The sequence below is a fragment of the Bombus vancouverensis genome, chromosome 2 (genome assembly GCF_051014615.1).
Source record: "Bombus vancouverensis nearcticus chromosome 2, iyBomVanc1_principal, whole genome shotgun sequence".
NCBI lineage: Eukaryota > Metazoa > Arthropoda > Insecta > Hymenoptera > Apidae > Bombus > Bombus vancouverensis.
Window position 1 is genome coordinate 21359502 of NC_134912.1, and position 15574 is coordinate 21375075.

General features: G+C 43.5%; 1 protein-coding gene across 9 annotated transcripts in view; it reads right to left on the reverse strand.

Annotated features, from left to right (window-relative positions):
- LOC117160127 (uncharacterized) overlaps positions 1 to 15574 on the reverse strand; it is a 194229-nt gene that overhangs the window by 67353 nt on the left and 111302 nt on the right. For all 9 annotated transcript variants that reach the window (XR_013061524.1, XM_076627406.1, XM_076627378.1 and 6 more), the window contains 6 exons: positions 12441 to 12489; positions 8012 to 8264; positions 4090 to 4300; positions 1169 to 2271; positions 593 to 809; positions 131 to 379 (listed from right to left, as the gene is read on the reverse strand). Coding sequence is in view for 8 of the 9 variants with exons in the window: in XM_076627406.1 (XP_076483521.1) it covers positions 131 to 379; positions 593 to 809; positions 1169 to 2271; positions 4090 to 4300; positions 8012 to 8264; positions 12441 to 12489 (2082 nt within the window). In the remaining variant the exon portion in view is untranslated. The remainder of the gene's footprint in view (positions 1 to 130; positions 380 to 592; positions 810 to 1168; positions 2272 to 4089; positions 4301 to 8011; positions 8265 to 12440; positions 12490 to 15574) is intronic.

Genomic DNA, 15574 nt, shown 5'->3' on the forward strand with positions numbered 1-15574 from the left:
CGTCTTCCGCCAGTCATTTCGTAAAACATCTTTGACAATGATACTATGGGAATCGTATTAAAAAAAATATCGAGGAGCATTTGTCAAGGCGGTAGAAAGCTGGAAGAGAGATCGACGAGCAGTGACTCACTCGGTGTGCCTTTGAAGGGATTGGTGAGGTATCGCGTGTTGCTGATGAACGTGCTCGCGTTGCGTCCGCCTCAGGCCAGAGCAGGAAACTTCCGGCAGCGTTGCTATTCTACTCTCGTCGCTTCTGTCGCGGATTCCCGATGCTTTCGACGGCATTGTTGCTCGGGAAAGCGATTGGTTCCTTTGTTGCTGATGATGCTGAGGTGTTTGATGGAGATAAACCGAGGACTGCCGCATCTGCGCCGCGTATCTAAAACGAACGTATCATAAGCGACATCTTTGAAATATCGAAACGTCTTGTGAACGTAATGTCTTCTTCTTCGATTCGAACGTTTCGTAATTCAACGAATACGATCGAAACGAGAAGTCTGGTAGAATTGAACGGTTCAAGGCCGTTCCTCCGTACAATTTTGCTTTGCTTACTTGGCTCAACCTACGTATAATGGAATAAATCATCGGTTACCTTTCCTCGGAATAGAAATAACCGTCGTTGGTAGCGTCCGACGGAGTGACTATGTCTAAACTCGATTTAGGCCTTTGTGGACGCCTCTGTTGATTCAGCGATTCTTCGCACTGCGGTGGCATCTGCTGATGAGGCTTCCTGGTAGCTTCGTACTCCAAGAAGTCCGCGCTATGCGGTCGCGGTGGTGGCTGCGTCCTCGGTTGCCTCATTATTGGCACTGAATCAAATTGGATCAACGATCCTCTTACATACATACGTGTCATAAGGTTAAAGAATATTCGCGGACAAAGCAAGTACAGTCCAATTTTCCACGCGTTTCTCCCGTGTTAATTACCGTTGTGCTAGTTAACTTTGAGAGTTTAGAAAGTTCTCTGCCAACAAGAATGTGTTAATGTTCCAGCATATAGCGATGTTACGTAAAAGGAAAAAAATGTGCATCTACGGCTCTAATTGTCTCTAATTGGATAGGGTCGATTCGTACAATTTATGTTATCTATTCCACTTACATTTGTCAAACCAGGTCGACTTTAGTCTCGTCTATCGAATACCATATTTCGAACGAAGATATATACTTACTATTGGAGGGCGTGCCAGGAGAATGAATCTGCTGCTGATACTGCTGATGTTGTTGCGCGTACAGCGGAATCGGAATAGGTGCTGGCGAGGATCCTTTGGTATAGCCAACAGGTCCAGCTGGCCTCTGATACAGTTGAGGAGCACCATAAACTTCCTCGTAGTCACCGTTCCCTCTGGCGGATCGCGGTTTAGCCGCGCTACGACCGTACGTGTCGGGCGTGCGCCTTTCCGTTTGCACCTGCCCGTACCCGTAATTCAAGCCCGATTTATCCGTTCTGAGGCTCTGCTGCGACGGTTGATTCATCCTCGTCCCATAGATCACGCTGCCTCTGTCGTAGTCCGACATCGGGCTCTTGCTGGTCACCGTAACGTCCGGCGATACCGGTGATTTCCGGTAGTCCGGATCCGGCGACGGAGTCGAATACTCTGTCGATCCGTCGGTCAGTCTTCTAGGTTTGGGCGGGGCGTTCGCGTAGATCGGTTGACCGAATTTTCGGGCCATGGGCTGCACAGTTTGTACGTTGCTGGCTGTCAAGTGCGACTGGGATTGCGGCTGCTGGACGACGTGTTTGTTATGATGGAGCTGATGAGTTTGATTGGTACTCTGATGAGACAAATGCTGATGAAGCAACGCTTGATGTTGGTGGGAGTGAACCTGCTGCAGTTGCTGAGAAGAGGGCATCAGCTGACCGTACTGTTGCTGTTGCTGATGTTGGTGCTGCGACGTGCTAGGTTGACCGTACGGAGTTTGCTGTTGAATCCAGCCGTTTACCATTGGTTGAACTTCGTTCGCGTTGTTGTTACCGGTGTTGGTGATGATGTTATTGTTGTTACTGCTGTTGTTGTTTCCGTTGTTGGTGTTGCTGTTGCTGTTGCTGCCACTGAGATTGGGGAAAGAGGCGGTGTTTACGCTGTTCGGGCTAGAGTTGTTGTTGGAAGCGTGGCTCGGATCGTCCCGCGATTGAAAACCGTGAAATCCAGAGTCGCTGTCGTCCGCACTCTGATTCAGAATCGAGGAAATCGAGGAGACGCTCGGCCGTGCGCTCCGCTCCCCGTCCGGCTGGCCAGCTATCTCGATTACCACCGCTGCTTCGCCGGCTCCACTGAAGCATATTTCATTTGTTCGATTATCGTTCAGAATATCGCGTAGTTGTGCTCGAATCGTTCGCCTCGAGACGACATAGTTCCTTCTAAATTCAACGGGACCATTGCATCCACGAATCGACGAACAATAAGCAATTTCAATAATTTCACAAAACTAATCGCAAAAGAGAATTGAATTCGCTCGAGGAAGGGCGAATCAAAGCGTTCCAACTCAACCGTACAGTACATGAAAACGTTTGAGCAACGAAGCGCGCGTAATCTCGCGACAAGCGAGCGACGCGAAGCGATGCGCGGATAAACGTTTAATTCGAAAGACCAGCGTGCAAACAAAGATCGGTGGATCCTAATTTCGAGCAGAGTTTCGTCACGTTTGTCGAGTCGTTGAGCCTGAAAACGCGGAAATCCAGCGTCGTCGTCAGAAACCTGCATCGGGATTCGCAGTTCGTCAGAAAATTCCTAGTACCCAGTTGGCAAACGAAACACGACCGTCCTGTAGTTTTTTTAGCCGAGCAACGACAAATTCTCGGCTGTTTATACGCGGCCAACTTTGAAAAAGCAAACGAACGGCCGAGTTACGCCGCGATCGAAACGAGAACTTGCGTCTGAGCGTTCGCGATACTTTCGAATAGTTCTACGAACACGGGTAGCTCGTTGGAATCTTCGCTTCGGTAGAAACAAAGCGAATTTCCCCTTGACGATTTGTTCGATTATTTATATTCGTTCGTGTTCTTTAATTGCGCAAAGAATAGCTCGATTACGAGTTACATTCTTAAAGTCGAAGGAATATTTCTTTGGAATTGCATTCCGGGTGCAACAAGTTATGCTATTCGTTTCGTTATTTTGTTCGGGGACGCGTGTTTGCTGAGCAAATAACGGAATAAACGCGGAGATGTTTCATAATCACGGCAGTGAATGATCGCGCTGTTTAAACTATCGAGTATTTGTTTTGAGATGGACGGGCTAGGCTTTTCGTACGTGCCTGCGTAAATTAGCTACACGATTTAAGATATTACGTAACACGATCGTTGACATCGATTAGCGAACAAGTTGCGAGGTGTGTTGAAAACGACGAGCAGGTTTTGCTGGAAACCAAATTTGCCATTATTAGGTTCGGGAATCTTTTTGTTCTCTAACGATAAATACGAAAACCGCGAGGAAAACATTGGGAATAAAATGTGGCGAATGAGAGATAGAAGACGTGCGATCGTTCACCGCGGTACATACAACTTCGAGAACTCGCTGTGCTGGAAGCAGCGGAATACGCGGAATAAGAAATAAACGAGGCCGTAAGGAAACGATGGCGACGCGAAATAAACGATTTTACATGAAATAACAAGTCTAACGATGCTGCTTCCTGCTGTAAAAGGCAACTCCTTTCTCGATTAATGAAATTCCGATCGAATTCGATGGTATTATTTGCTACTAGCGTCGTCACCAGCCATCGAACTAACCATCGAGCCAATGCAACGTATCAAACCATATCGGCCGAGTATGCGACGCGAAATAACGCGCCAGCTCGAAAATTTGCAATCGTTTGAAATTGTTTGGAATACTCAAGTGGTAGTTTATATTGGCCGGGAAAAGGTTACGCGCGATGAAAGTTATTGCATGGCAGAAGCGACAGTTGGTTCGATTCTCCTTTTATTACTCTTTTTACGAGTTCGTTCTCTGAAATTTCCAACGAGAAAATTAACGACCGTAGATTTTCAATATTTCTTTATGCTTTTGTATTTTGTATCCTTTATTCTCTTCTCTTTCCTTCGATACGAAGCGAACGAAGTTAGATCGCTGTGAACGAGGAAAAAGTAGATACTCACGGACTTGGGTCCTGAAGAAGAGTCGCCAAGGTCAACGCGTTCACCCACTGATTCATGCTTTCGCGACTGTCCGCTGCAAAGTGATAAGTCCTCATATTCGCGTGTTCGGCTTTGAACGCAAACTTTCTATTAACTTTGTCCTCGGGCTTGCACACGGTAACTCTGTACGACGGCAACAATATCGAGCCCAACAATTTTTCCTCTTCCGGACCTGAAATTTGTTCGTCATCAATGTCTAATTTGTCATCGTTGGCAAAGAATAGATCATTTTTCAATATGAAACAAGCTTTGATTCGAGAGAAGATAGTACGCCTCGATTTCATCGAATGTTGCAGTCAAATGGTAATCCGGACTACAGCATAAGGAATAAGAATCGATTCGATCTTCCAGCTTCTCCGAATTTCAACAAAATTTCGAAAATCGTATATTCAATAGGCAAAACCGTGAATTCTCGAATAGCAGTAATTTTCAGCGTTTCTCGATGTAAGAGGAATAATATTTTTATAAAAGAATAAACGGAAAGCCTATACCGTCGCAAAACACGATCGCTCTGTTCTCCGTTCCTTCTGTAATCGTTTTGCAATAGTTTCTGTCACGCTTATTTAATAATTCGTAGCGGAACGAAACAAAAAATGAAACTTCATCGTTGAATGGACGCACAAAACCATCTAAAAGTTTGGCTAAGTACTCTGTAACGTTAGGATTAAACGATCCGAAGAAGTTCATGCCGTCTGGCTCGATTCACTTCGAGCCAAACCAGTGGAGGGGGTAGGCGGGAAAAGAAATTTACGTGGAAAGCTAGGAAAAAGTCGAGGCAAAAGGGTCGACGACGTTCTCGTTTATTAACGAGAAATATTCATCCGAGTTCCTGGTAGCCGCGTTCTGTCAAAGGAGATTCGAGAGCGAAAGGGTGGCACGAGTGCCGCGAACAACCCTTCTAGAAACGAATCGCAAGACGACTTTCGCATCTGCGTCGAGGTGGACGCGAGGTTCGCGTGTCGTTCGACTTCGAGAAAGGATTACGAATGTGAGTACAGATGCAGCATATGCAAAGCTGTAATATTTCATTGTTATTTCAATCTGTATTTAACTACATACTTGTTTCAAAAATTGGTAGCTACTTCGTATGCAAGTAAAGTCATTGTCTAAAATTGTCGATGGCTAGCAAAACCGATCGTTAAAAAGCCAAAAACGTTAAAAGTACTATGATTTCCATCGAATGATGAAAAAGCTCTCGATCTGACATCGATCAGAAAAATCGTGGCAAGCGCTCGGTAATGCCCGATGACATGGACAAATGCGACAGGAAATCATTTTACAGGCTGACAAATCGAAAGGTTCGATTCGAATGCATCCGAAAGCCCTAACGCGCCATTGACACGCGTTAGCCCGGCCGGGGGTTGCGCTCACCCTTCCTGCCTCTGTCGACATAAATCACACGCTGAACCGCGGACAGAGGAAAAGGAACGAGATAAAAAGTGTTATAAATTTCGGCGCGAATATCATAACGGACGTCTGGAAAAGGAAGAAAGGGCCATCGTCCGAGCCAGGAATTTTCGAGAATGCACGCGAATCGTTAACCGTAATCGTAAAGTGTCGTGCAATTTATTTTCCAAGGAAAATTGTAGCTGTCGCATCGTTAAATCGGCAGACGAGGTTCGTCCGGGCGTACACAACTTGGTATGGAACTTACTTTCAAACTCTTAGGATTCGTCGTTTCGATTCGACAGAATCGTCTTCCGTCTAGAAAGGACAGATCCTCTAACAAATAAACAAATAAATTAGCCGGGAGGAAAACGAGATGATAAGAAGCATAATAATGCTCGTTATATCTGATACGTTGTCAACGAAGGTGACAGGCTACGAAGGTAATAACAGGGAACGAGACTAATAGTTTCCATTCCAGGAACCACTGATAACCGCGTGTAAGAATTTAAATCCGCAGTAAACGAGTTCACGTCTATGTAGGTGAAGCAAAACGCAATGGTAAATTAATTTATACCGGTGGAATAATGACTCAGACGCGCATTGTTTCCATTATGCGTCCATCGTAGAATATCGCCTTAATTAAGAACGGTGTGCAGGGCAACGCGAATGCCGGGCTGATTTCATTCGACGAAAGAAAGGAATCGCGCGACGAAAAATTACGATCATTTACGGCTGAAACACAAACCAGAGAATGTGAGTTTTCACGAGCGAAGCTTAAATGCGACTCGAATTTGAATTACGAAACGATATTAACAGAAATTTTCGTTTTTATTTGACCAGATACCAGAGATTTATCCTCAAATTTTTGATCCTGCTCTGGTGTAACAATATCGGAACAGAATCGCTGGAATTTCCAGTCAAATTTCATTCATTTAGAACATCGATAAGTATGGTATTATGGAAGAGCGTAGGTTCGTAAAGTGGGCTAATAACGACATTCTACGGTTACATTGCATATCTGGAAATTTATATAACAAAAACTTTCAAAAATATTTTTTATTCAAAAGAGAAAAAAGATTTTATCGAGTAAAAACCTTTCTACCACTTTTTATTGTATTTTATGTATGTATCTCTACTATCCAGGAGGATCTGAAAAAAATACAACGTAAAGCTTTAACGAAGTTTCAACTGTTCCCGGAGCTGTGATACGTTAATGATCGCAGATTCGAACGAAATTTTTGAATGTGAGAGGAAGATTAAAGGAAACGTATAAAAATTCTTTGTCGCAATGTTTTCTAGGTTATACTTTAAAGAAAAATTGCGGTGTTTTTAAAAAGATAAAAGTAATATCTTAATTATCGTTAATCAGATGCGTCAAATAATTTTCAAAATTCTACTACAGATATTGTTCACGTTCTGCAAGGCACAGTTCTCCAAAAATATTCTCGCATCGATCTGTCGATCTTTCGAAAATTATATTTCGCAAGGATAGAAAATATTTTATAACGTCGAGAGGTAAAAATTGCGCGATCTCGCGGGAACAGTCAGGGGAAGCATGTAAGTAAGTACGAAACTGGCGAACTCGTGCAATTAGCGTTCCGCAGGAAACAATCTGAAGGGAAAGAGGTAAGATCGAGAAGAGGAAATAGCAATCGGATGAACGGAAATTGGTGGAGCGAACGCTGTGCGAGTGAAAACAACGCTGAAAAACAACGAGAAAACTGGAAAGTTGAAGCTGTGCCAACTCCCCTGCGCGTGACACACGAAGGGAAGGAAAAATTGTTAATTTCATATGAATCCCCTCGGCGAAACGTTAATTGCGCGTATATCCGCGGTGATGTTGAAAACGAAGAAAAGAAAGAACGGGATAGAGTTTAACAAGAGGAAGAAGATATTACGTCCGGACGCGAATCCACTTGCATTATGCGTTTACCCGATGCTGTCCGACTAGTGACTAGTTCGTACCACTTCTCGCGTCTCATATAAACGGGAGATAGCAGAATTACTATGTTCCTACTTTGGAACCGAAGTTCGTAGAAAAGAGATTAAAAATTGGGAGAAGGATAGTTAAATTTTTTAGGGGAAGAACGTGTTGCTTAAAAATTTAGTCGCAACTCCATGGACAGAGACAAACGAAAGATAATTCGGGAGATTTACAACGGAAACTAACTGAACGCGAAGAACGTAGACACTCTGCTTCCGAAAAGAGAGATTTTTCCTCGTTCATATTTACTATTACGACTAAACAAACGTTGGAAAAGAGAGAAAGGAGGAACAAAAGGGAAAAAGCAGCAGGTATTCTCAATGAAACCACTAGAATTACGAGTCGCGTGTATCGCGTTGGGAATTGTGTCTTGCTGCTTCGTTCCAAAGACAAAACGAGGGGAAAAAGAAAGAGAAAGAAAAAGGCTAAAGGGTAAAAGATGGGAAAGGTTTTTCGGTGGAAAGAACGCGACAGGTAATTCCAGAGGGAGGAAAACGTGGCAAGTCTGACCTTTGTAATAAAAGAGGCAGTACTCGGAGAGGACGAACCACCGTTTCTTCCAAAGCATCAGCCCCTCGGAGCCCTGTTTGTGTAGCCATCCCTGAAGGGCGACGGGAGCGGAGAGTGGCCTCTTCGCGGCGGGCGATCGTAAACCTTGGGAGCCGCTTCGTCTGCGAACCCCCGACACGGATGCGGCCACCCCCGAGCCATCGTTCTTGCTACGTACCTGGACAGGTACGGGCAGCGGCGCCGCCTGGACAACCTGCAATCATTTTAGTTTCGTTTATGCTACTTGTCTCTCTGTCGAGTCCACGTTGCTACTATAGTCTGTTCGTACGTACGTGTTGCTTTTTCGACCAAATCTATGGTTTTCGATCGATTCGACGCGTATTGGCTAAATTGAAAGCAAGTTGTTGAAAGTAAGAGTTAGAGCCATGCAAATAGCGGTACGTGACACGAGCTTAAGAGTAATCTTTCTACGCAGTACGATGATAATACCAGTGCCAAGTGTCTTATTCTACAGCGAGTGGAAAATCGCCACGACGTTTTAGATCAACAAAATTGAAACTTTCGGGCAGTCAAATTTTTGTAGATTAGAAATCACGCGCGCATTACACGACGTTAAAGCATGTAGCAGCTGACACGGCAATTTAACCCGTGTCGCGGCAAGCCCACCGCGGATAATAGAAATATTTATCATGCTAATGCCGTGTGATAAATTTCGATCTAATTTACATAATTACCAGCTACCGGAAATTTGGATAATTGCAGGCGATTATCATTTTCGTTTTCGTTCATTTCGCGCGTCACAAAATATCTAGCCAAGATCGCAATTGGTCGACTAAGTTGAACTGCTTTCTAAACTGGAACCGCGTCATTGTCGATTAAGCTTACAACACCGCAGGTCATCGGGAAACTGACAGCGGTTAGCGACCAATCTTCGTTTCTGATATTTACGTAACTTGTACCCAAATCTCTCCTTTCGTTCGATTCTGCCCGAGATAGCGGTTAATCTCTAAATTTAATTTTTCTGTGATATTTCGAAACCTCCTTTATTCGAAATTTCTCCACGGAAATCGATTTTCGTGTCTGATCTTCCTGACTAGAAGGGGGCTTTTATTATCGTTTCGATATACGATGACTACGTTTTAGCTCCTGCACTTTGACAACTTTGATTTCTCATGAGATATTCTAAAACAAACAGTTTGCGTAATACACAGAGAAATGAAAAATCGACTGCGCGGCAGGGACGTTTCATCGAAACGTTCCCGTCATGGATTGACCGATGGAATTTGTTAAAACCAGTGGATGGAGAAGCGGAGAACTATCGAAACGGTCAGTTTTGAGAGAGTAACTTCGTTTATACCGGTCAGTCGGCAAGGTAGCACGTCGTGCAGCGCCATGTTGCTTCCTAAGCGACAGATTTTTCGATAGCTGATCGGCAGCCGCTTTTCCGCTACCTGTCTGATCGAGTTAGCGCGAAAATTCCGTCCATCCTATGGAAAATTTATCAACTAGCCGCAAAATCTCACGTTCGTCGGAAATACCGCGAAATCGTAATATTATTTAAACTACGTTCGACGACGCAAGAAACAGGAAGCAGAGAATAAATTTTCTAACAGACGTTCATCGACCTATCGAATAAATATTTTAAATTAAATTTTTTTAATTTAATTAAATAAATTTTTTTAATCGAATAGTCTGTTCAGGACCAAATACAAGGAGAAGCAACCAAGATACGAAGAGATAATACTCGATAATTAATAGTATTTAACAATTATATTTAATTAATACTCAAATAGAATCGTGCCAAATCTTTTGACAAATACGACGAACGGTAAGCGAACGTGCAAAAGTCAGCATACGAGCAGCGGGTTTCCACCTTTTGATTTTCATGGGAAAATCGGACTGGCTATCGAGCTTAAGATTAAGGCGAAACTCGGCGCGTACCTAATCGTCTCTTCTCTTCGCTCTTTTCCACTTTTTATTATTTTCCATGTTTCCAGGCCGTGGATCAGCTTTCCGAGAAACGGTTGTTTCCCCCGGAACATTCTCTTCGAGCTTTTTCGGTCTACCTAGTTGCTGAACCCTACGGAAGCTTTTTCATCGTTTTGCTCGATTAAAGGAACGACAACGTATCTCCTCGACAAATTGCCAACAAAGCTGCTTTCGTTGGAAAAATTTGACTGATCGAGTTGCCGGAAGTCGATTTAATTGGCGAACGTTTGGCGCTATAGCCGACAACTGCTGCTGCCAGCACGTGCCAATTTTATTCGAAAAAAACCTGGTTCTCGTAATTTCTCCTGATGCTAATAACAACGCAAAGAAATGTCGAGTTTCCAACGAGTACACGAATTAATTTAACTAATCTATGTTAAAAAGGAAGGAAATCAGAAATGTCATCGTGTCGTGAATGTTTGCATCGGGGAAGCGATCTCCATCGAAGCAGCTTTCTTTCGAATCCTGCCATTTCTACCGCATGTATAGCGTACAAGCTGGATTGGCTTCCATAATTCGGTGATAACGAGACAACAACAGTCATCGAATCGTCTTGTATATGATCTATGGCTGTTATACGCCGACTAAACGAGAATGAATATTCATCGTGAGATTAGAATGGTTCTCACGCACGAAGGTATGCGACTACGCACATAGTTCGTATCGATATACGTACGCTGAATTGCAGAAACTCGCGTTTCATCATAGTCGATAGCCAGAATCAATTACTATTGGAATGTTCTTTTTAAGTTCTTCTTTCAAATTCTAGTTTTTCGTAAGAAGAGAATTCTAAGAAAATAATAAACCACGATAAAACATTAAAATAGTCTTTCTCGCTAGTTGCAGAATATTTGCTTCGTCGTTTCTTTTCTTTCAAATGCATCTACGTGCTCGGACATCGTAATAGGTCCAAACTGTTCTCTAGCGGTACATCCCATCCCAGATTTGAAAATTCGAAGCTTCTGCAAGCAAAACAAACAGTTGTCTTCGCGCTTCGTGGATTCCCAGGATGTGCCTCAAACGCGGGGGAAACAAGGGTGATTCTTCTTTTCCAAGAAAGAGAGAGAGAGTGTCGCGTCGGCAAGTTCAGGATCGCGCGACTCCAAGCAATTCGTAGGCCGAACAAACCGACCGAGAAATTTTCTTCCACGGAAGCAGCGTCGACCACAAGCCTGAAATTCGACCGAGTTGAACCGCAGGATTGAAGAGATGGCAATTCAAAAAATGACTCGGCTAAATTTCTACCTGGCTGCCGAATCGACGAATCGTCCGTCTACGCGGTTCGAAGCGAGAAGCGAGTTTGAAACTTCATCGACCGCTAGCGGATCGAGGCGGAGAAGTTCTTTTCGCGAAAAAAGGAAGAGAAGAAAGTAGTTCGATGTGACTTTCTTTCGCTGCGGCTGCCAAGCGTAAATGAGGAGAGAACGACGCTTGGAGCGGTTTATGGCGGGTGAAAATTGCTACCGCGTTTTGCCTTCGTCCGTCACTGCTTTTCTACGACTCAAGTCGTGGCAATATCCTGTGGAGAGACGTAACGAGCTGTCACGCACCATTTTAGCGAAGCTTCCAGAACAAATGGAGGAAAGAAGATAGGTATATTTGGTTCACCGTTCGCCACTTTCGCGCAAGCCAATAAACGACAGTACATGGAAAAATAATAAATGAAATAACGGTGAATTTACGGTGCTAGAAGGATCTTGCCGTGTTCAGTGGCTGGGTTGGTGCTATCTCCCGTATATTCGATCTCGTTTTAGTCATTAACGAGCCCAAATTATTAGTCGACAAGTTCGCGATATCGCGACTCATCCAAGACCAAGGTCTTTGAACCTATCGTTTCTTATCCGAAGATTAATCTGATCGTTGCATTAGAACTCGCGGAACTGTGCGCACACGAATAATTGAGCTGATTAAATCGCAGCGACTAGCAGTTTATCAAAGAGCACCGCGAGACGGTAATTAGAGGAGCAAACGATGTAACTGGAAACGTTTAAAGTTGCCGGTTAATTCAGTGAGATTTCTGCATTAGTCTCGGCCGCTTATCGCGTCGATTTAATCGCGTTAACTTCAAACGACATCGTTAACTCTGCCACGGAGTTCCGTATAGTATCGTGCAGCACGGAGAAGGAAGAAACCTTTACAACTGCCATAAACCCCTATGACACGTATCGATTTCTCCAACTTCGACGAAAGTATGCAACTCCCTCAGAGACGCTCTCGACTTGCATCATCTTCTACCGGTTGTCCTGATCTTTCCCGACAGTTTGTTCGAAACGGCAGTTAATAGCACTTTTAACGCTTTTCTCCTAACTCGTGTACGCACCGTTTCGTCTTATCAATGAGAATCAAAGATCGTATCTTACGATCCTTGGATCGATCAAAGAAAAAGGCACGTGAAATTAAGTTTCAGGGCCATAATTTCAAAAAGCTGTATCGTTCGAACCTTTTTGCTGTCCATTCCGGACGTCGAGCTGGTCACCGGCTGGTCGAGCCTGAAACAATAAAAAATATCGGTCATATGAAAACGTTCCTTAACGTCTCAAGGGTGAATTATCGTTTTAAACAGAATCAACGACCTTTCATATCGGATAATTCGCTGTTAAAAGCTAAAATACCGAAGAACTTCAACTGCCATTTGCACGACTACGCGCGTTCAAAACGATAAGTATACGGAGACACGTTGCTCGTGGTGGCGGACAATTTTTCCGGGACAGTTTGCTCGGCTGAAAGTTTTCAGATGCGAGAGCTTTTCGGTAATGGGCGTTCAAGTTTCGCGAGTTCTTTCGCGGAAGTCGAGTATGTACGCGGAGCGACTGGTAAATCCTTTCAGCGGTATCCGCTCCCTTTATCGACTCCTTTTCGCCGGTGCTTTTTTCCTGTTTCTCTTTCGAGTCTCGACGCGTGTTAACAACTTCGGCCCCTTGCTGGTAGTGCATACGGAATCGACTGCGAGTCTTTGAACAGCACTTTGCGCGACCCGGCCCGTCAATTAGGGGGAAAAGGGATCCCGTTCCCGTACCCTTCAGTTTCGTACCGCGTTTACACGGGCTTCGTTTTCCTCTGCTAATTCGTAATGGTGACTCTGCTCCATTTTCCTCGACGAAACTCCGGCTCGTTCTCGAATACACAAGATTCGGGCAGAAACGCCGCTATTGTTTCTTCGTATCCTTTAGGCCAGCAAACGAAATAGAATCGCGTTTGCTTCGAAAGGTAATAAAAAAGTGTCTGTAAAATATTCGCTAATCGAGATTTTTCGAGACGATCCAATCACCGTCCAAACGGCAGCACCGAAATATCGGTGTGTTATAAACGTATGGATAATTAATGCGATTCCATTTCGTTACGGCATTAAATTGTTACGTGCATTTAAAATTTTCGGAGAATCTGCTATCAGTTTCGCACGAGAACGACACGGAATCGGCGAGTGAACGGAAACGTAAAGTCGAAGATCCGCCTCTGCGTCGTAACGTAAAATGCAAACTCGTTCCATCAAATTGAAAGAATCGCAAATGGACAGTCATAAATGTAGCAGGTAACGATTACGTGAATTGAAAAATTGCCTGGTTGTTACTTTCATAACGGCTTGGAAGGTAAGAACTGTGTATCGTAGCCGATGCAGAGTAATCAATCACTTTCCAAAGGCTTCGTTCTTCGTTAAATCGATTCCGTTGCTTTTCTATTTTACATAGGAACGAGGCAAAGAACGAGAAAATTGCTAACGCCAAGTTGCTTTGCATCCTAATAACCGGCACTAGAAATACCTCTTTTTTTTACAAACGATTTTTCCGCTCCATAGATAGAAAAGTAATATTGTAAAGCGATTACTTCTCAATTACCATATTCGTGATATACCTATATTTGCCCTATCTCCAGCGGATTTGCAAAATCGAACTTTGCTATATTGATATTCCCAAGTGCGCCATACAGGGAATGAAATAGCTTTTCATTCGATGCGTTTCGAATGATTCGAAAGTAACATGCAAGAACACTGGTAATCCTATTTCGCGAAAAGCTTGTTCGTTTAATGGACAACCGGTAGTTTTCCACCGTTGTTTACGCAATTTTCTATCTAACGAAACAGAAGGGAGGAAGAAAATATCGAAATGTGATAAGTAACGTGGAAGGAACGCAAAGAAAACCGATAAAGCACTCTCGCGGAACACAGCTTTTCTCGAAGAGAAGCGAAGCTTCGGTTGCGTTGTATCGAAATGAATTATTAAACCCACGAGCGTGAAATTATACAAATATTTATTGTGTGTGCGTGTGCGTGTGTGTGTGTATGTATAAATTAATACAAAAGTACAAGAAACCGAAGAGAGTTATCGACCTGTATGTATTTTTGACGAAACAATCATAGCGCGACTGGATCTCCGATTCCTTTTTAATGTTCGGTTCGCGGGAAGTAGAACAACGCCGAGAATAGAGACGAAGAGGAAGGGTCGTATAACACGTCGAAGTTCGACAATGGTGAGCGATTAAAAACATGCTTCGTGTTGTAAAAAAACGTGACATTGCATCGTACGAGAGATGTCACTCTAAGTGGTTATCAAAATCCACGGACGTCGCGGCTGAGAAATTCTTGTTCGCTTTTTCGACGCTACCGCGAAATTTCTCGGTGATAAATATTTAACCTCAAATTTCTAAGTTGTCCAAGTTGAAAGAAAAAGGAATAATCTTATATTTCTGGTATGAAAATTCGAGGAACGGTCGCAAGTAATGAAAATGTAAAGGTTGCAATGGTATAAGTTTGAAGGAAGGTCGTTAAAATATGGTCACGCGAGGAAAATAATATCCCACCGTCGTACGGATGCTAAAAGGAAATGCAGCAAGGAGTTTCGCCGGATGAGAGCATCTTCCTCCATCGGAAGTTTACCATGGATGAGAGGGAAATCACAAGGACTTGAATTTCCGGGCGCCTGTAACGCGTGGAAGAAACGTCACGAAGACCCTCGTTTCTTCGAAATTCTACCTACGCCACGTAATCTGGCTTAATCTCGCATTGTGCCGTAAGAAAAGTCGCACGGACGTGTCGTTTCGAAATAACTTCCGCGCAAAAACCCTTGGCGTTGGCAATTTGCAGTACACTGTTCGTTTTCGTTTTTATTAAACCGTAATTGCAACGATGTTCCTTTATTACGGTTTCTTTCGCGTTCGCCAGAAAGAACGTAGAACGTAGAACAGGATTTCTAAAAATTGGTCAACTTATCGGCTTTGTACGTAACGTTTTAATTAATACAAATGTAAAAAGTATACCATAGATACGCTACGCGCAGGTAGTTTTAGAAAAATATATCGGTCTTCATCGCAGTCGCGCTTTCTTACAAATCGGCCAAAAGCGCTTTTTCGTTTATTTGTTATTTGTTTATTTATTATTTGATCACGTGTTTTGGAATAAAAGAAAACCGATTGTTCCTGGAGTACAACGTTTCGGTTTTACCGAAAAATTCGAGCAACGAAATTTTGCAAATAACGCGTTAAATAGAAAAATATTTTTCATGTTCTACGTCGTACGCATATCGAGAATGTCAAAGTTCTTTATCGTTCGACCTTCGGCGAAACATCGCGCTCGCGACGTAA